At 36.4% G+C, this 21,385-nt stretch overlaps 1 protein-coding gene and 1 long non-coding RNA gene across 2 annotated transcripts; one reads left to right on the top strand and one right to left on the bottom strand.

The window, feature by feature from the left end:
- Positions 1–7,858: 7,858 nt before the first annotated feature.
- Positions 7,859–16,759, top strand: LOC148693092 (uncharacterized). The gene has a single exon (XM_088679230.1). It carries the CDS (start codon positions 8,008–8,010, stop codon positions 13,549–13,551), a length of 5,544 nt encoding a protein of 1,847 aa, XP_088535356.1. The 5' UTR covers positions 7,859–8,007; the 3' UTR covers positions 13,552–16,759.
- Positions 16,760–20,156: 3,397 nt separating this feature from the next.
- LOC148693091 (uncharacterized) lies at positions 20,157–21,385 on the bottom strand. The gene is made up of 3 exons (XR_015953757.1): positions 20,926–21,385; positions 20,774–20,827; positions 20,157–20,261 (listed from the first exon to the last, which is right to left on the bottom strand). It is a non-coding gene; the product is annotated as an uncharacterized LOC148693091 (long non-coding RNA).

Raw genomic sequence — 21,385 nt, 5'->3', positions numbered from 1 at the left:
CTGCTGAGGGTTTCTATAAAAATAAAAAATAAAAATCTTGCTTGGATTTTTGGTCTCTTAATTCACTTTCTTTTCTTTCTTTTTTTGGAAATCAAAATTAATTTTTTAACAAATTTTGTTTAATACAGATCGCCTATTTGGTTAAAGAGATCCAAATGGTCACTCCAGAAAAAATATGGCCAAAGCACACAAAAAGTTATTTGTGCCCTACTAGGCCTAAGGGCACTGACATATGTACCCTTACACCAATAGCAACAGTGCAACAACTAAAATCTTATGTGTACCCTCTACGAGCGTTCCCTTTGGTCAAGGGGCACCATACCATATTTTGTGCTCAAAGATGTAAGCACAATTAAAAGATTTTTTGTGCCTCTGTTCTGACAAAGTTGTCAGTACTTTTCCATTCAATGTTAGCACTGTTTTCATTATTGTGCCCAATAAGTTAAATATTAAAAAAAAAAAAAAAACATAAATTCAAGGATTACAAAATTATCAAATAGTAATACCATTGGTAAGAAATTTTTCAACTTGGTTTTACATCCAAGACACCAATTAAACTATGGGTAGGGCTAAAACAAGTTTTTACGATTTAATTCTACAAACGACCGATTCATACAAATAATGAAATAAATAATTCCTAATACCATTGTTTGGGTTAATATTTGAACATTGAGCTTAAATGAAGGAAAGCCCAAGGATGCCAATTAAAAAGGGACTTGCCCGAAGCCCAACATCGAGCCTAGAGGCAAATTGAAGCCTTCTCAACCAAGATACAAGTCACGTGCTTACCATTGAAATGACAAGTGATGGAGACTAACATACTACAAGCCAAAGAACACTTTCCAGTGGCATTATAAGTAAAAAGCTGATGGCTCACTACCCTCTAAGTACTTTCGAGCAAGAACAAAAGTTACATCAGTCGGGCTTCACTACCTATAAAAGGAAGAAGAGACAACGGGGACAAGGACACTCAACGAATCAAACAAACAAATATACAAACTCTGCCCTCAAGCCAGATTTGCATCTAAAAGCTGAAATTAACCCAGATTCAGTCCTTTTTAGAAATAGTTCTCTGAAAAAGCTATCTCTTGTCTAGTACAAAAGCTCTGCTACCTCCCTTGGTGGTGTAGTATCGATTCCTTCGTGTAAACTGGTTTACCATCCATCCCTCTTTAGCAAATAACCCTTGTAAATTCAAAGAGAAGTGACTGCAAGAAGTTCAACCTTGCCAAACAAGGTGAAATCTTGTCCGAAACTCTTTGTTTGTTTTCTAAATTAGTAGATCTATTACTTAATGCATTTTCCAACATATATTCAAGTTATTTCCACCTGTTTTTCTATTTAAGAGTCTCATTTGTATCTTGATCTGGTTAGGTTAATGGATATATTGTCATCAAAAGTAACTTGGAACCAAACAAATGACTTAAGGGGCTCTGGACTCCCTCCATTCGAACATACAAGACCATGAACTAAAAGTCCTTGTTTACAAGGCAAGAAAAAGAACTTAATGTGGACTTAACTCATCCAAGACAATCCTTTGATAACAAGAAGCTTGAGTAATTTGGGGCGCAAGTAATTGACTTAAAACACACTTTTTCTACATCTGCTATACTAAGATAGCAGTGGCACGCCTAGCACTTAGTTAGTTTTGATTGCGAGCCTCAAGGCCTACACCTAAAGCCCCACAAAGGCACCTTTCAGAACTAACTTTGTTCTCTTCATGTAGCACAATCAACAAGCAAGAGCCTGACTACACAACAAAGTGCCAATCCCTTGGGGAGCTGTGTTGAGGTCCGAGAAGCCTTCTCCAGAGAAATCTTTGACTGAACAACCATTGCATTTGAGTTCGTCGCAAGCCAAACCACCCTCAACCACCACACAGAACCCACTATTGACAACCCTTGCTCTAACAACTCTATGATCATGAGTAAGAAATAAATCGAGCAGTAAGACACATTATCATATTGGATATCAGTGGAAAAAATGGAACTATAAATTTAGACTACCAAGAAACTCTTGAAAACATCATCATTTACAGAGAGCATAGTTTTTTTTTTTTTTTTTTTTTTTTTTTTTTTGGAAGTAATATTTATGTAACAATGTGGTATGCATACAAATTTAGTATTTTGTTTTCTATTTTTTGAATCAAATTATGTTTTTCATTTTCATTATTTATTGATTTAAAATATATTTTCTTTAACAGGTAACGGGTCGGGTATTAACTGATAATATTAACAGATCGATTTCGGGTCGGGTCATATTACCTCTTTACTTTAACGAATGTTACACAACACGACCCGTTAAGATATCGAGTATGTCACAAAAACGACACGAACACAAAAAACATGATATGTGTGCCAGATTTAAGCAGGGGATCTTTGGCGTTTCATTCACCACCACGACAAAGTGAAACACGACTTCAAGTCTCAACCTGCAGATATAAAAAGGGGTGTGCTATCCACACACCTTATTTTACTTCTCACACACCCCTTGATAATTTTTGTCTATTGATTTTCTTCAATTCATTTGATCCGACGGCCGAAAATTAAAAAGGTGTGTGAGAAGTAAAATGGGGTGTGTGGATATCATATCCCATAAAAAATTGCTAGTATGATGAAAAGTGACAACTTTTTTTTTCTTACCAATTTGTTAATTTTTTTTCCACCATTGCCAATTAAAAAAGTTTCGAGCATGACAAACGTGTTGGAGCATTTTCAAAAGAGATGTCAAATTTTAAACATAAATTTTAAATTTGAATTTGTCATCTTTTAAGTTTTGCTCTCTACTGGATATGTTAAATTAAATTATTATTTTACTACGTTATTTCCTTTTTATAATTTCTACTTTATATTTTAAATTTTACATGGAGATTTTTATTTATTTATTTATTTATTTTTGTCATTTGATAGATTTATTAGATTAAATGTTAGATTAGGAAACATGAGTTCAAACCCATACCGCATGGTGTAGGGGCAACACTGCTCTCTACCATTATGGTAGAAAGTCATTTGTCATAGAAAAATATTTCATAATAAATGTTCACATTAATTATGTACAAATACAAATATTTGACCACAAAGTGGAAGGACGTGCGTTGAAGCACAGGGATATATATATATATAACATCAATCAGATATGAAAGAGAATATTTTTGCTCGCCATCATAAATTATGATGTATACTTATCATACACATAATCAACATTATTTGTAACCACTCACCTAGCTTTCAGCTTATCGAAAGAAAGCAATGAGGAGTTGCATTTCTAAAAGGAGTTCAGTTCTTGTCCTTTACATCGGAGCGAAAAACATTTTTAATCACCCCAAAAAAAAAACCATGGGATCTTCGCAGTTTAACCTTTTTTTTGTACCTTGTATTATTTTGTTTTTCTTCAATGTCATTCATTGTTCTTCATTTGTACGTACACGCTCCAATCTAGAGATACATCCAAGATGGTCATGTGACGCCATGATGTAGAGGTGCGAGGAATCCATAAGAAATGCACAAGGGCATTACTAAGTTTGAAGCAAATTTGTATGTGTATTTCTCCCTTCTAAGTAAGAGGTATACCAGACTCACCTTCATCTATTTCAACTCCCTTTAATTTTTCATCCAGCTTCAAATTTGCACAAATGGTCTTTGGCAGCTCTTTTTCAGTTTCCCGATTCCAATTAGCATTCACATCAAATATAACACACCTTGACAATAGAATCTACTTGGTTTCAAGATTCTACACAGCATAGCCTTTTTCAGTTTTGCCATATCCAACAAAAATATCTTTGGTTGAAGCTTCCTCCAACTTGTTTCTCAATTGTCCAAGAATGTGACTATAATAAGAGAAATGCTAAGGAGACTAACTCTTTCAAAGTAGGATTCTCTATGGATACTCTATTACCTTATAATTTAACGTTAATTTTCGTCCTGATATTATAAAATATTAGTCAAAGAATGAGGTGGCAACAAGTCCATGATGAGTTTGGCTTTTAAAAGTCTCCTCATTTCTCTTTTAACAAACACCTCCAAACACTTTATGGTGATAGTCAAAGGCGTATAATTTGGTTCAAGACTAAACCTTAATGAATTAGTAGGATAAACACTAATCCCTTGACGAGAATGTTTGTGGTGATAGTGAAAGCCGTGTAATTTGGTTCAAGACTTTAAGCCTTAAAAGTGGGACAAACGATAGGTAGATGGTTTCTCCTAAAAAAAAAAAAAAAAAGCAATAGGTAGATAGATTAGCAGGGGATATTTGGCGTTTCATTCATCACCACGGCAAAGTGAAGCACGACTTCAAGTCCACCTAGTGATATAAAAAAGCTAGAATGATGTGACAACTTTTTTCTTTCTTACCGATATGTTAATTTTTTTCCCACCATTGCCAGTCAAAAAAGAAGGGTTTGAAGACATGGGAAACGAAGATGGAAACATGATTTCGTAGGGTTTAGTTGTATAAGACCATTTCTAAATGAGATATCAAAAATATCACATAAACATATAACAATAACGAATGGTATACTATTTTCTACAATCGAGATGTCAAATTTGACATAAACTAACATAGATAAAAAGATGTCAAATTTGAAATTGCTTTCAAATATGTTTTTGCTATTTCCAAAGGCATTTCACTTGCCTTATCTTAAATTCTAGCATATTTAAGTATTATTGTATATTTTTTAAACCAACAACAACCCAACTTTTATTATTTTTGTTAAAAAAAAAAACAATAAATTAAGCAATAAATTTTGACATATCGAATAAAAGGAAAATATTGACAATATATCAAATTGCCAAGTTAGCCATATGAATTTAACGTCTCTTTTGGAGATGCTTTTATAATATAATAAAATAATAATTTAATTTGACATATCTAGTAGAGAGTAAAACTTTAAAAGATGTCAAAATGTCACATAAACTGTCAAATTTAAATTTTATGTTCAAAGTTTGACACTTCTACTTTGGAGATGCTCTAATCCAAGTATTTTACTTGTTAATAAAAAAATCAGTACAAATGTATTGGAGTATCTCCAAAGAAGAATGTCACATAAATTGTCAAATTTAAATTTTATGTTCAAAGTTTGACACCTCTACTTTGGAGATGATCTAATCCAAGTATTTTACTTGTTATTAAAAAAATCAGAACAAATGTATTGGAGTATCTCCAAATAAGATGTCAAATTTTAAAGATAAACTTTAAATTGAATTTTATATTTTCTTTTTAAAGTTTTGTTTTCCACTAGATATGTCAAATTAAATTATTACTTTATGTCTTTTTTTAATAATTTCTATTTATATTTTAAATTTTGCATAGAGAAATAATTTATAATAAAAGTTCACATTAATTAAATACTAATACAAATATTTGGCCCCAAAGTGGTAGAACGTGTGTTGAAGCGCGCGGGGGGGGGGGGGGGGGGGGGGGGGGAGGGAGGGAATATATATAGAATAAAAAATCAAATTGAATGAAAGCAAATTGAAAGATGAAAAAGTATGTTTGACAAAAAAAAAAAAAAAAAAAAACCAAAAAGTAGGATATTGCACAAAAACAAATTGCAACGGTAGCATCAATCAGATATGGAAGGAAACATTTTTGCTCAACATTATAAATTATGAGAGATTTTTAAGTGTGATCAGAGTTCAGGATGGTACACTACGTGGTATTATACAAATGGTAAAATATGTGTATTAAAAAGTTAATAACTTAAAAAATAAAATTTTTCACCTCTTATATAAAAACACATGTTCCGGTCATAATGAAAATTTTCTCCATAAATTATAGTGTATACTTTGTTAGAAAAATAAGGTCCAATAGTTATATTAAATCACATAGAAAATTAAGAAATAATTCATGCAAATTATATATCAAAATTAATGCATACAAATGAGTAACCAAAATTAAATGAACATGTTCAATAAAAAAAAATAATAATTAAATGAACATGATATAATGGATTAGAAAAATCTGAAAATACGATCGAGGCAAATGTTGAACATTTTGTTCTTAAGATAAATTTACGTTCCACTACAATGCTCATGATTCATCAGCACTTGTCTCCCAAAATATAATAATCACGTGTTTGTAATAGCAACATTTCAAACTATATGACTCTATAAACCACGATTGTATTAAAACCCTCACATATAAACTCAACGTGTGAGAACCCGTTTTTGGTTAGGCTTCTGTGAAATTTTAAATTAGGTGTAGTGAGATCCTTCCCACCCACACTACCTACCACACTACACAAACCATCATTTCCATTTTATTATTTTATCATCAATCATCCTATATTTTATTATTTTATCAAAACACTACAACACAATCATCACACCTTCTCCCCCTCCCCGCCCTTTTCCCTCACTTTCTGCCATCTCATTCCCACTTACAAATCTTATTATATTTTTACTCTCTTCCACTCTTCCGTGTCTCCCACCCACTCTGTCGCTCACTCTCTATTTTACATCTCTCTTTCCCTCAAACTCTTTCATTTCATCTGCACGCACAGAGAGCAGAGTTGCAGAGAGCTGCCGAGAGCCCCAAAAACAAGACGGAGCATTCAGGAACATTCGTTAAAATTAGGGGTTTGGTGTGTGGAGATTATTAGTTGGGTTGTCTTGCCAAATATCGGATTATTAAGGTGAGTGGTTTATGTAATGTGTTGCAAATTATACTATTTTCAAATATCTCTATTTCTAGTCAAGCATGTTGGATTTGTGGAAATGCTTTCGGAATTATTAATATAGTGATATGTGAATATTTGGAATTGTTCATGGAGCATGAGAACTTTAGTGTTGCATTAATCCGAGAGATAAATGTAAACTGCACATGAGAACATTAGGGCAGAATGGTCAATAGAAGTCACGTGGTGAGTTACTAATTATGAAGGATATAATGAACGTGTAAAGGGATGATGTGATATGGCACTACGTGCATAATGATTTGATATTATTATTGTAGTTTTTATAGTGACTAAAATGACATCGCTTAACTGGCATATTACATATTCTACTCATTGAGCGACGATGATGGTTGTTGCTCACCCCTTATCCTTTTATTTTACAGATAAGTTATTTAACAAGACATGTGTTTGACGAGCAGAGATTTGGTTAGACAAGGGATTTAAGAGTTTTTATTATTTTTACTCTGTAAGGATTTTGTAATAATTACTTGTATAAGAGAAGTTTTTATTTTTCATTTTTACTTTTTGGCTTTGTCACCCTTCAGGTGATGGCCATCAGATCACGATTCGGGTGTTCAGGTTGACATTCCGGATCGGGGTATGATACAACGACTCTCTAATATTTAGTGCACTATACGCATGAATATATGTATAATTAAATGCTATTTTATGTTTATAGGGGACTTCCCTATTTATAGAATTTGAGATACATCTTTAGAAAGTATGTGACTATTAATGAAGAGTCAAAAGTTGCAAATTTTCATTTGAATAGAGACATCTTTCTACCAAAAAGCTCTACTTCTAATTTTCATTCAATTAATAAATTTAATATATAACAATATTAAAATCCTCCGCATGAATGGAAATTGACTCAATACTATGCAAATGACAATGCGGACACTAGAGAGAGAATTTAGTAGGAAAAGTACCGCATCAGGATAGGTAGCTTTTGGCCTTGAACCTTCTATAGAGAATTTCTATCAGATTTACTTGGCTAATTAGTGAATGCGATGTCTTGAACTACTCAGCCATTTATGTAAACCAAGAAAATAGTAATCACACAATACCCTTTAAGACACTCCGTGGTCGCTCGGTTGTATTCATTTTGGCCTTGAAGCTAATCCCTTGTGTTTGTGTCGGGTCAAAGTGTGTCTTAAGGTCAAGAGTCGAGTGTGTGTATTTGTTCTTTCTTTTTATTTTTTTTTTGTGTTTGCCGTGCATAATCTGTTTGCTTTTGTTTGTGTGCCGTGACATATTCCTTGTTTTGGGTGTGTTTGCCGTGCTTCTAAGAGAGTTGCTAAATTCTTTTGCTTCATTGTTCTAGGTACAAGTGTATGACTCGTAGTTCTCATCCCGTTCGTGAGAATATCTTGGAGTTTGACGACGATTTTGAACGAACTTTGAGAAGAAAGAGGAAGCAACCAGAACCTAATCCACCTAGTTCTAGTTCTGAGGCCGAATCTGAAGAAGAAGAAGTGGAGGAAGAAGAACAGGTCATGGCGATAGAGAATCGAACAATCAAGGAGCTTTCTGCCTCGGGATTAGATAATGCCATGCCATTATGCATTCAATATCCTAGGGCGGCCCAAGGCAAGACCGATGAGTTCGAATTGAAGTCAAGCTTGCTGCATCATATTCCCAAGTACCATGGGCTGTCCATGGAAGATCCAAACAAGCATTTGAAGGAGTTTGAAGTTGTATGCTCAAGCATGACACCCATTAACGTTGATGGGAATATTTTGAAGATGAAAGCTTTTCCATTCTCTCTTGTAGAAAAGGCTAAGGATTGGCTTTATGAATTGGCACCTGGGACCGTTACTTCTTGGGAGAGCATGAAAAGAGCGTTCTTGGAGAAGTTCTTCCCTACTTCAAGAGTCATTCTCTTGAGGAAGAAAATTAGCGGAATCCAACAAAGTCAAGGAGAATCTTTTCCGGCATACTACGAGCGTTTTAAAGCCCTTGTTGCATCATGTCCTCAACATCAAATGAAGGAGGAGCTTCTCCTTCAATACTTCTATGAGGGCCTTCTTCCCATTGAAAGGCAAATGCTCGATGCTTCGGCGGGAGGTGCATTGGTGGACAAAACTCCTATGGCAGCCAAGACCCTAATTGCAAACCGTGCTCTAAATGCACAACAATATGAAGGACTTGGGCAAAGGGACCCCCCACGGCAACACTTGAATGAGGTAAGTTCTCAATCCGATATTCAATCTCAGTTAGCTAATCTTACTTCTATTGTGTCTCAGATGGCCGAAGGAATGAAGATACAAGGACCGATTGTATGTGGTGTATGTTCTATCCAAGGACACCCTTCGGAAAGGTGCCCTCAATTGGTTGAGAATGGGGGATGGGAGAGTGCAAATGCCATTGGATTTCCAAGCCACAATCAACCAAAGAATGATCCATATTCCAACACATACAATCCGGGTTGGAGAGACCATCCAAACTTCAAATGGAAAGAGCCTCAACAACCTCAACAACAAGGAGGCTTTAGACAACAACCCCCGGGGTTCTACACCAAGCCATTCGGCCCCAATCCAAACCAAGCACAACCTGCCCAAAACAATCAAGGTACGTCGTTGGACAATGAAACACTTCTTAAGTTACTTACCAATTTGTCTCAGGGGCAAGAGAATCAAACCAAAGCCATGCAAAACCAAGACAAAAGGGTGGATCACTTGGAGAAACAAATTGGGCAGATTGCGGAGTTTGTAGGACAATTCCGAGACCAAGGCAAGCTCCCTAGCTCAACCATTGTCAATCCAAAGGGAGGATTCGAATCTGCCAAGGCAATCATGTTGAGAAGTGGTAAGGAGGTCGGAACCACCCCAAGCCCGTCCAAAACAAGTCAAGAAGAGGACGTGTTACTGCAAGAAGAGGAGGAACAAGCAAAGAAGGCCACGACAAGGGTGAAAGAAACTTTGCCGCAGCCCCCTATTATGCCAAAACCGTCCAACACGCCTAAGGTAAGTCCAAATTCGACTTTGACAAGTTCTATTCTACTAAACGTGCCCTTTCCTAGCAGGTTTAGGCAATCAAAGAAGGAGGAGAGTGAAAAGGACATTCTGGAAACCTTTAGGAAAGTTCAAGTCAACATTCCGCTCCTTGATGCAATCAAGCAAGTCCCTAAGTATGCCAAGTTCTTAAAAGAGCTTTGCACAACGAGGAAGAGGATTTCAAACAAGGAGGTAGTCCAGGTAAGTGAGAATGTGTCTGCAGTGCTACAAAGGAAACTACCACCTAAATGCAAAGATCCGGGTAGTTTTACAATTCCTTGTGTTATTGGAAATACTAAGTTTGAACATGCTATGTTAGACTTAGGAGCGTCAATTAATGTCATGCCTTATTCAATTTATGCATCTATGAACTTAGGAGAGCTTAAAAATGATGGTGTGATTATTCAATTAGCCGATCGTTCTAATGCATATCCAAAAGGAGTTTTGGAAGATGTTTTGGTGCAGGTTAACAATTTAATTTTCCCAGCGGACTTCTATGTGCTTGACATGGAAGATTCGGCCCATTCTACCCCATTGCCGATCCTCCTTGGGAGACCTTTCATGAAAACGGCCCGCACCAAGATAGACGTGTTCAAGGGGACATTATCAATGGAATTTGATGGGGAAGTTATTGATTTCAATCTTTCTGAAACTATAAAATACCCTAAAGATGATCATTCTTGTTTTTCTATTGATATATTTGATTCATTGGCGCAGGATTATCTTGACTCCTTGGAGAGAGACCCCCTTGAAACGACCATTACCAAAGGAATGAGACTTAAAACCGAAGGGGTAGGGGAGGATAAAACCCACGGCATGCATGTGGAATTCCATGCCGTGCCTACATGTGAAGATGAGGCCGAGATGGTTGCTGCCCTTGAGTCGTTGCCACACCACTTTGGTAAGCCTCCAAACCCAATTCCAATTCCTGTTTCTACTAACAAGTTGTTACCTTCAGTGATTCAGGCACCCATTCTTGAGCTTAAACCATTGCCGGATCATTTGAAGTATGTCTATTTGGGAGATAATGAGACGTTGCCCGTCATAGTTTCCTCATCCCTCACGTCAATGGAGGAGGAAAAATTGATTCGGGTGTTGAAAGAGCACAAAACGGCCATAGGATGGACCTTGGCCGACATCAAGGGTATTAGTCCTACAACTTGCATGCATCGCATACTTCTAGAGAAGGGGGCTAAACCAACTAGAGAGGCTCAACGCCGGCTCAACCCTCCAATGATGGAAGTTGTGAAAAAGGAGATTATCAAGCTTCTAGATTGTGGGGTGATCTATCCTATCTCGGATAGCCGTTGGGTTTCACCGGTTCAAGTTGTGCCCAAGAAATCCGGAGTGACTGTGGTGAAGAATGCCGAGAATGAGCTTGTGCCAACTCGTATCCAAACAGGTTGGAGAGTGTGCATTGACTATAGGAAGCTTAACGCCACCACAAGGAAAGATCATTTCCCTTTGCCATTCATTGATCAAATGCTTGAAAGGTTAGCCGGTCATTCTTTTTATTGTTTTCTTGATGGTTATTCGGGATATAATCAAATTGTTATAGCTCCAGATGATCAAGAAAAGACTACTTTTACTTGTCCATTTGGTACTTTTGCTTATCGTCGAATGCCATTTGGTTTATGTAATGCACCAGCCACCTTCCAAAGATGCATGGTAAGTATCTTTTCAGATTTTGTAGAAAAGATTATTGAAATTTTCATGGATGATTTTAGCGTGTTTGGTGATTCGTTTGATGATTGTTTAGATAATCTCACATTAATCTTAAAACGATGCATTGAAACTAACCTTGTTTTAAATTGGGAAAAATGTCATTTTATGGTAAAACAAGGAATAGTTCTAGGACATATTATTTCGGCCAAGGGTATTGAAGTGGATAAATCCAAAATAGATCTTGTACGCTACTTACCTTCTCCTACTTCGGTTAGAGAGGTTCGTTCTTTTCTTGGACATGCAGGATTTTATAGGCGATTCATCAAAGACTTTTCTAAGATTTCCCAACCCCTATGCCGACTTCTCCAAAAAGAGGTGCCATTCAAGTTCGACGAGGAATGTGAGAAGGCCTTCAAACACCTAAAGGAGATGCTTACTTCGGCCCCTATCATAGTTCCACCAGATTGGAGCCTTCCTTTTGAGCTTATGTGTGATGCCTCAGATTATGCATTAGGAGCTGTTTTAGGCCAACGGAAGAACAAGCAGCCGCATGTCATATACTATGCATCTCGGACCCTAAATGATGCTCAATTGAACTACTCCACAACGGAAAAAGAACTTCTTGCTGTTGTTTTTGCTTTAGATAAGTTTCGTTCTTATTTACTTGGTACTAAAGTGATAATCTATTCTGATCATGCAGCATTGAAGTACTTACTTACGAAGAAGGAGGCCAAACCAAGACTTATTCGTTGGATGCTCCTACTTCAAGAGTTCGACATCGAAATCCGGGACAAGAAAGGAAGTGAAAACGTGGTGGCTGACCACTTAAGCCGTTTGGTGCATGAGGAGGATGCCGTGCCTATCCCAGAGACATTCCCAGATGAGCAGTTGCTGTCCATCGAGGTAAGTGCACCATGGTATGCCGATTTAGTGAACTATTTAGTGTCTAAACAAGTTCCAAGCTCCCTAAACAAGCAACAAAGTGATAAACTTAAAAAGGATGCACGTTTTTATGTGTGGGATGACCCATATTTGTGGAAATATTGCCCTGATCAGATTTTACGTAGGTGTGTTCATGAAACGGAGTTTAATTCAATTTTAACTTTCTGTCACACTTATGCATGTGGGGGTCATTTCGGCACTCAAAGAACAGCACATAAAGTTTTAGAATGTGGATTTTATTGGCCTACTATATTTAAGGATGCTAGAACTTTTTGTGTGACTTGTGATCGTTGTCAAAGGACGGGCAATATAGGTGCCAAAGACCAAATGCCGCAACATCCCATCTTTTCTGTCGAAATCTTTGATGTTTGGGGCATTGATTTTATGGGTCCTTTTCCTTCATCCTATGGTTGTGTTTATATTTTACTTGCGGTTGATTATGTTTCGAAATGGGTGGAAGCTAAAGCCACCCGTACTAATGATTCCAAAGTGGTTGCAGAATTTGTGAAAACTAACATATTTGCAAGATTTGGAATGCCAAGGGTTCTTATAAGTGATGGAGGCTCTCACTTTTGTAATCGGACCATAGAGGCGTTGCTCAAGAAGTACAATGTCACACATAAGGTGGCAACACCTTATCATCCTCAAACAATTGGGCAAGCCGAGGTTTCTAATCGAGAAATCAAGCAGATTTTAGAAAAGACTGTTGGGCCAACTCGGAAGGATTGGAGCTTGCGTTTGAATGACGCGTTGTGGGCATATCGTACCGCCTACAAAACACCAATTGGAATGTCTCCATTTCGGCTCATTTATGGGAAACCATGCCATCTTCCCGTTGAATTGGAGCATAAAGCACATTGGGCCGTAAAGACATTCAATATGGACATTGATGCTGTTGGAGTTCATAGGAAGCTTCAATTGAATGAGCTGGAGGAGATAAGGAATGAGGCTTATGAGAACGCATGCATTTACAAAGAGAAAACAAAGGCTTACCATGACAGGATGATTCGGAGCAAGACATTCTCAATAGGGCAGAAAGTGTTACTTTTCAATTCTCGCCTTCGCTTGTTCCCAGGTAAGTTACGTTCTAAATGGATAGGTCCTTTTGTTATTACTAATGTCTTTCCTCATGGTGCAGTCCAAATTCAAAGCTTGAAGACGGGACATGAATTTAAAGTGAATGGACACCGTTTAAAGCCTTACTACGAGAACTTCGAGGAGCATGTGGTGGATGATGTACCCCTCCATGCCGCGGGTACTACTAGTGAAGCCTAGCATGGCGTATTCGTCTGGCTGTACGACGTTAAAGCAAGCGCTACTTGGGAGGCAACCCATGCATTCAACAAAGGAAGACCAAGAAAGCACTCCAATTCCAGATTTGCGTTCCTAAACTCTTCTCTTTGTTGTTGATTTTGTTTCTGCCATGTTAGGTTGTTAGATGTTGTTTTGTTTGTTTGTTTGTTATTTGTGTGAGTCTATGCTTGAAACATTGAGGACAATGTTTGATTTAAGTGTGGGGGGGGGGGGGGGTAAACAAGTGTTTTTGTATGATTTTACATGATTTTCGTGGGATTTTATCACCTATCACTTATAATGTTGTTTCTCACTGTTTTTAAGTGTTTTTAGTGTGTTTTGAAGTGTTTTTATGTGTTTGGATCAGAAAATCCGAAAATTTACAAAAAAAAATTGCAAAAAAGTTTTGAAAAACCCCAAAAAGAGTTGTTTTCAAGTTGTTTTTGTGTGTTTGTTTGGGTCTTAGGTCACCTTCCAACACAATGATGAGGATTTGGTTTTAAATTACATGACTATTAAAGAATGTTGTAAACATGGCTGGAAGTTGATTTATGCTTTGGTTTATGCTTGGTTATGGTTATAGCTTATGAATTCACATGTAATTACAAAGAGAAAATCTGTTTTTGTAACATGCTTGAACGAAGGAACTTAAACTAAAGCTACATCCTTGTGAGACTTGAGCCTATAACGTTCTTTGGAGAGTATAAATCTATGACTTCTTGTTTTCTAAAGTCGTTACATGATCTCATCATTCTTTGCTTGGTTGCTACTTGGAATGCATTTCATTGTAGTTCCAAATACTAGAACTCATGCCCAATTCATTCAAAGCATGATATTGATTGCATAACATACAATAAGATGAAGTTGTTAGTCAAGCCAAAGCCAAAAAGCCTATCCCTTTTCACATGTATTGTAGGATTACCCCTTTTGAGCCTTTTCAAGCTTAGTTTCTTTGTTAACCACATTATCCTCACCTAGCCTAGATTAGGACTTTCCATACCCTTGTTCTTAAAGGATAGTGAAGCATGACTTAGAATGAACTCCTTTTGATCAATATATTGCAAAAAATAAGTGTGGGGGAAGATAATAGGGCACGGCCAAAGAATGAAATAAAGAAAAAAAAAGAAAAAAATTCGTGGAAAAATAAAAAGAAATTAGAAAAGTGTTGAAAAGAAAGAAAAAGAGTTGAAAAATAAGTGAGAATGATCTCACAAGTATTGGTTATTGAAGGAAGGGTCCAAAAGAGTGAATTTGACCCTAGTTGTTGCATGAATCTTCCCTTGTGTTTAAAAGTTGATTTTTGCCATTAAAAGTGAGTTTAAGTGTCAATTTCATTACTTCGCTTCCTATTACTTTAAGAACCTTTGTTTTACTTTACCTTTCTTTGTTAAACCATTACCCTTATCCCCGTTACAACCCTCAACTTCTATCTTGATGTTATGTGTTCAATTTGTGGAGTTTGAATTTGGTATGAGCATATGGAATCACTGGTTCTCATTCTAAGTAGTAGCATTCCATTCATGAGATCATATTCATGTCATTGTCGTAAATCCAGAAAATGCTTTCTTTGATATAACATATGTGAGTGTTAGAATTCATATTTACATCAATCTCCTCACATATACCTAGTGTAGGGTGTGGAGTTAGAAAATCTGTGTGAAAATTGAGTGCATTCTAGTAAGGAATTGAGGGAATTCTCTAAGGCATGTTACTACATTCAAAATGTTGTTTTAATTGATTAAATGTGAAATAATAAGTGGTAACTATGATTAAGTGTTTGTTGAAGTGTAAAGTAAGCTAAATGTCATGGGAATGATGTTCTATATTGTGTCATGTTCGTTTGAAATCCCTGAGATACATGTTGGAAGGTTTAGAATGTGTTTTGGTTTGTTTTTAGTTTCTTTCGTTTTGTTTTGCTCGAGGACTAGCAAAAGCTAAGTGTGGGGGAATTTGATAGGAGCATATTTAGGTGACTTACTTAGCTTGTTTTCGTGCATTTATATTGTTAATTCATAGTTGTTTTAGTCGTTTAAGCCATTTTCGTGTGTTTTTTTCATATGGCTAAGGAAGCAAAAAGATGCATTTTGGAGCATTTTGGAGCAAAATTGGACTTGGAATGGATAGCTTATGTTTGGAGCAAAAGGAATGGACGAAATTGAAGACCTAAAGATCTTATGTTTGAGCAACATTGAAGACTCCTATGCATTTTAGAACACAAATCAAGTTTTCCTTGCAACCTAATTGCCTTGCCGTGGCCTTCCATAAGTGGTTCCCTTCCTTGCCGTGCAAGAGAGGTCTTTGTTGCCTATTCTATGTCATTAAACTACATTCCTTTTTACCTTAATCTCAGCCACACTTTACATACTTTTTCTATCCTAAATCCTTCCCTAATTTCAGCCTTAAAACACATTCCCTTTCTTACAATTCAATGCCGCAAGTTACTTTCCCTTTTTCCTTTGATTTCTGATTTCATATCTCCTTTTCCTTAGGGATTTGGGGGTCCAATCCTTTCCTAAATTATGTAATAAACCTTAGGATATTTTATGCCCAAAATTTCCCACCATAGCCGCACCCCTACATGCATTCACTCTTCATAATTCAGCCACATGCACTCCCATTCTTTAATCCATTGCAGCCACATGCACTCCCATCCTTTAATCCATTGCAGCCACATGCATTCCCATTCTCTCCCAAAACCATGCATCCCATCACCCATTCACCCTTTGCCGTGCATTACTCCCTTCATTCCAGCCAATCCACACACCTTTCCAACCTAGCAGCACCCTTTAATCATTCACCCTAGCTGTCACTCCCATGCTCTCCCATTAATTAATTCAAGTCCATATCTGATTACCCTAGGGTTTTAAGTGCCTATATATACTCATATTAACCCCTAGATCAAATCACCACCTCTCATACACATTCATTCATTCCATAAATTCGTCCAAACCTCTCCATACACCTAAGGCCCTAAACCTGTCCTTAGACCTTGTGCTGCAACAAAAAGGAGGAGAAGAGGGCCTAAACGTTCATACAATTCAAGTTTGAGTTGTTGGAATTTTTAGGTGTTTCCTTTTCCTTGATTTCAATGGTTAAATTTACTTATCTTTGTCTTGTATGAGGAACTAAACCCCCCCTTGGCTAGGGGGGATTCGAAATACATGTTTATGCTTGCAATATGATTTGATTACTTCTAATTGCGTTTCGTAAGTTGTGAATTCAATTTACTTATCTATGTGAATTACATTGATTTGTGTGTGTTGGTTGAGAGTGCACGCTTAATTATCATGCGTAAATCTAATGCTAGGATATAAGGAAGTTTCACCTAATCGTTACAAACTTATATTCACAAGTAGTAAAAGTTGATGATCTCAATTGCGTTAAGTAAATTCTTGGCATAAGTTTCATGCAATTCATAGTAACGAGTGCTTCGTCAATGCTTATGGTTTTCAAAGAACTTAATGATTCTTGCTTGTATCTCTATTATGCAATTCATGTAGGGAACTTGTGAATTCAATAACGTTAGGAAAATCTGAGGGTTAATTAGTGCAATTCACGGTTAATCTGGGGCGTTGAGAATTCATGGTTTATTGAAAAACAATTGGAAATCGTTTTATATGCAAGTATAACATGTATGGAGATGAACCCCTTAGCTAAGCTTCCCATCCATTCAATTCCATCAAATTCATATTTACATTCTGCTTTAATTTGCAATCTGTGCATTTAGTTTAATTTCATCCAAAACTCAATCCCCCTTTACTTTATTGTCCAATTTAGTTAGAAAGTGTCGTAGTTTGTGTTTCTAAGTGTTTTGAATCAATTTATTTCCCAAATTCGTCCAAAGTAGTCAAAGTGCTCAAAACTGCCCAGATTATGTTTTTAAGGCAGTTTTGAGTGTTTTGGGTGCTGTTTGAATCTTTTGGTTTGTTTTAGTGTTTTAAGTGTTTAGTTTTGCATTCTTTGAGTCTAGTTTAGTGTTTTAAACTTTATTTTACGTTTTTGAGTCAGTTTCCAAGTGATTTTGCAATCCCTCCTAATCCCCAGTTAAGAACAAATGACAATGCGGACACAAGAGAGAGAATTTAGTAGGAAAAGTACCGCATCAGGATAGGTAGCTTTTGGCCTTGAACCTTCTGTAGAGAATTTCTATCGGATTTACTTGGCTAATTAGTGAATGCGATGTCTTGAACTACTCAGCCGTTTATGTAAACCAAGAAAATAGTAATCACACAATACCCTTTAAGACACTCCGTGGTCGCTCGGTTGTATTCATTTTGGCCCTGAACAATTCTCCGTTTCTCCTGAGTGCTTTTAGAGAATTAAGCCCTTCAAAAAATTCTCACAGGAACTACCTCATTCCTCACTCAAGATAGGTGACTTCCCATTAAGAGTATCCTGCAATACCCCACTTGTTATTTCCAAGTATAGAATGATTAAAAGCAAAGCTTATTCTAAACATGTTGCAAATAGCACTGTTTCATCAAAGGACATGAGTATTATCTCCGCAATGCTCACATTGAATCATCCACAATTCGGTTGTCCCTTTGAACATAGATGTTGGGATCTCCAATCAACTAGGTTAGGTTGCTATTATGGCGATTCTTAAGACGTAGGCTTTTAACCCATTCCCCTCGATGATACAATTTACTCTCTAGTCAAACCTTTAATTAATTGGATCCACTATGTTGGTAACTATCACTTATGGTGCGCACTTCCATTTATGAAATTATATTACATTCGAGACTAGTTATTTTGCAACGTAATTCCTCCAAACATGCGTTCAGACTTGATAAGTAATTTGTTAACACTTGAGTAAACTCCCCCACATTTAAGGTATTTATAAGAAGGTCTCCAACCTTGCCATACCTTAAACAATTACTCATTACAAGAGATGACATTTTGACTGTCTCATTCAATTAACAAATTATATTTTCATTCTTCTTAAATAAATATAATATCTCAAAAATAGATAAGCTACCCTCACAATTTTTTGATAATTGTGGTTAATTTAACGTCATTGTTAAATCGATCACGTTTTTTTACTTTAAGAAGAAGGAGACAACTAAGATAGACCTTATATATCTATCTTCTTAGGCCTTCATGCCTCACTAGCCATTATGGAAAAAACACTTCTAGCAATTATTGCCCTTAGGCCTTAAATTTAGCGAGATTTAATAGTTCACTCGTTGACTAAAGACAACCACAACCGTAGAATCATATGTGTTTGGATGAATACCGTGTGAATATTATTGTCTTGGTTTACATCAACGGCTGAGCAGTTCAAGACATCACGTTCTTTGATTAGCTAGTAAATCCAATAATATTTCACTAAGGAAGATTCAAAGCCAAAAGCTACCTATCCCCATAAGGTATTTGTCCAATTAAAGTCTCTCTAAGTGTCTGTATCTTCATCTGCATTAATTTTTATTAATTTTCATTCATGTGGGGATTGTTAGAAATTTAATATTTGAATATTAGTATTATTAATATTTAAATATTAAATATTCAAATAAATGAAAATTAAAGTGGAAAAGTGGGTTAGTCTTGAACTGCCTATATTGTTAGTATGTGTAACTATTCCTTTTAATTTATTTTGTCATGAAGGTGGTCACGGGATGGTCTTCACCAGTTAATATTGTTTGAATTTAAACAAGAGTATAACTGCCCATTTGGAAGACACATCAGTTAAACAAAAGGCACTTATACATGTGTTGTATCAGATGCCTCATTTGTTCAAACCACTAGAATACCTGAAAGGTTTCCTGCAACTTTTTCACAAGGTTGGGATATGATTGTTGAACAAAAGGTTGCATCCTTTGTCTTTTGGAAGCAGACGCAACCTTTGGAAAAGAGGCATGTCAATGCCTATAAATAAACTACTAAATCAAGCATTTTAGATATAACTAGCAAGCGTGCCCATGTTGTGCTGCAGGTTTTGAAATTGTATAAAACATGTAGAAAGAGGTAAAGAGGCAAGTGTAATTCATTTGATCTCACAAAGACTGATATTATTGCAACACATTCCAATTGGAATTTAAAAAAAAAAAAAAAACGTAAACCTTCGCTTCCTCTGAACTATCACCAGAATTCTTCTATGAACAATCATCAAATGAGCTTAAAGCATCCTTTCTACTTTTTTCATAGCTTCCTAACCATGCTTAGAAAGATTAGGATTCAAACTAATTACTAAACTCTCATATTAAAATGGTTCATCCTATATTGCAAGTTCTTCAGATGATACAAATATTTAAGCATAAGCAAACACCTCATCTTCAGATTCAGAGCTCTTTTTAGATCCAGAGCTGCTAGTGTCTGCCTTCTTAACAGCCACTGATGAGCCTTTCTTTACAACTGAGCAGGCTTTTTGGGCAGTAACCTTTGCAGGGGTTTCCTGTGAACACAAAAGTTGAGGATCACTATCGACCAAAAGGTATCTTTCCCATTCTAACAAAGAATAAATACACAACACAATGTATCCCAAATATACAAATATGAGTGACTCAATGTTCAGGTGAACGTCCCATGCAATAACCCCTACGGCAAAAAAAATTATGGCACCAGGTTGGAAAACCAAAAACTCACATCATCATCTTCCAAATCTCGCTACTCTCATCTGAGCTTTCAGGTGAGACTTCTTTCTTCTTTGTAGCAGCAGTTGGGTCATTCTTAGCAGCTACCTTAGATTTAGGAGCCTTAAACCAAACAGTAACACACACTTAGAAATAACCACTATTTTCAAAATCACAAATCAAACACAAAAAATTAGCCGATAGTATATGTGCATTAGTAGTCTTATTAGGAAACAAGACATTACTTATTTCCTTCTCATCAGATTCCTCATCTGAAGAATCATCACTGCTAGATGACACAGCTTTCTTAGCTTCAGCAATCCCATTTTTATCTGCTAAAATGGGCCCATCAAAATAGATAAAATGATTGTGTCGTCAATTTTCGTCAAAATAGATGAATAACAAAAGTACATTTCTCCACTAGTGTGATAGACAGAGAGAGGCTAACAGAAACTAACAGAACAGAGAAAGACTAACAGAAACCGCAGTGTAGCAAGGCCAGACATCAATTTCTCCACCATCATGCATTCAAGAAGTAATTAGTCATGGTAAAAGTATATCAAAGGTAATGATATGATGATTGTACATATATGTCCTCAAACTACAGAACCACACAAATCAATGTGATATCTAACCTGAAGCCGCCGCTTGGAAGTTTCATTTGCTGCAAAAATTTGTAGAGTTCGCCTCTGAAAAGAAAAAGAAATCATGTCAAATCACTTCAAAATGTTACATAATGCATTGTCGTGAAAAAGAATTTTTCTCAAATGGAGCATAAACAGACCACCTATTAATTTATGAAAGCGCCTCATCACCACCGAGAGTTATAAGTGCATTAACTGCAGCATAAGTCGTTGCAAGATGTGGTATCTGGGAAATCAAAGAACACGCTATCAATTGTAAATCAAAGAACACACTATCAATTGTAAGGAAAAGAATGCAAAGCACTATCTAATAGAGTAGATAAGTAATGTTGTATAAGCCTAGTCAAGCTATCACAACTAACATTACCTTAGTTAAACAAAGATATATCGACACTGGCTAAGCCAAAACGGCAGCTAGTGAGACCAATTTAGGTCATCTCCAACCGAAAAGTCCAGAGGATCAGAGGCCCGGGCTTACATAAAGTGGCAGTATAGGCTGTGCCTTTGTGGAAATTGACTCTTTCTTTAAGTTAGACACAGAGGGCCGAAAACAGCCTCGAAAACCGTCTCCAACTAAGGGTTAGGCCAAAGGGTTCATGGGCC

This window comes from Pyrus communis, chromosome 11 (genome assembly GCF_041283825.1).
Source record: "Pyrus communis isolate YQ-2024b chromosome 11, ASM4128382v1, whole genome shotgun sequence".
Classification (NCBI taxonomy): Eukaryota; Viridiplantae; Streptophyta; class Magnoliopsida; order Rosales; family Rosaceae; genus Pyrus; species Pyrus communis.
The sequence above is the reverse complement of the archived record's forward strand: the minus strand, read 5'-3'. Positions and strand labels throughout refer to the sequence as shown.

Coding starts and splice junctions, on each gene's coding strand:
- LOC148693092 (XM_088679230.1), top strand. CDS start 8,008: ATGACTCGTAGTTCTCATCCCGTTCGTGAGAATATCTTGGAGTTTGAC.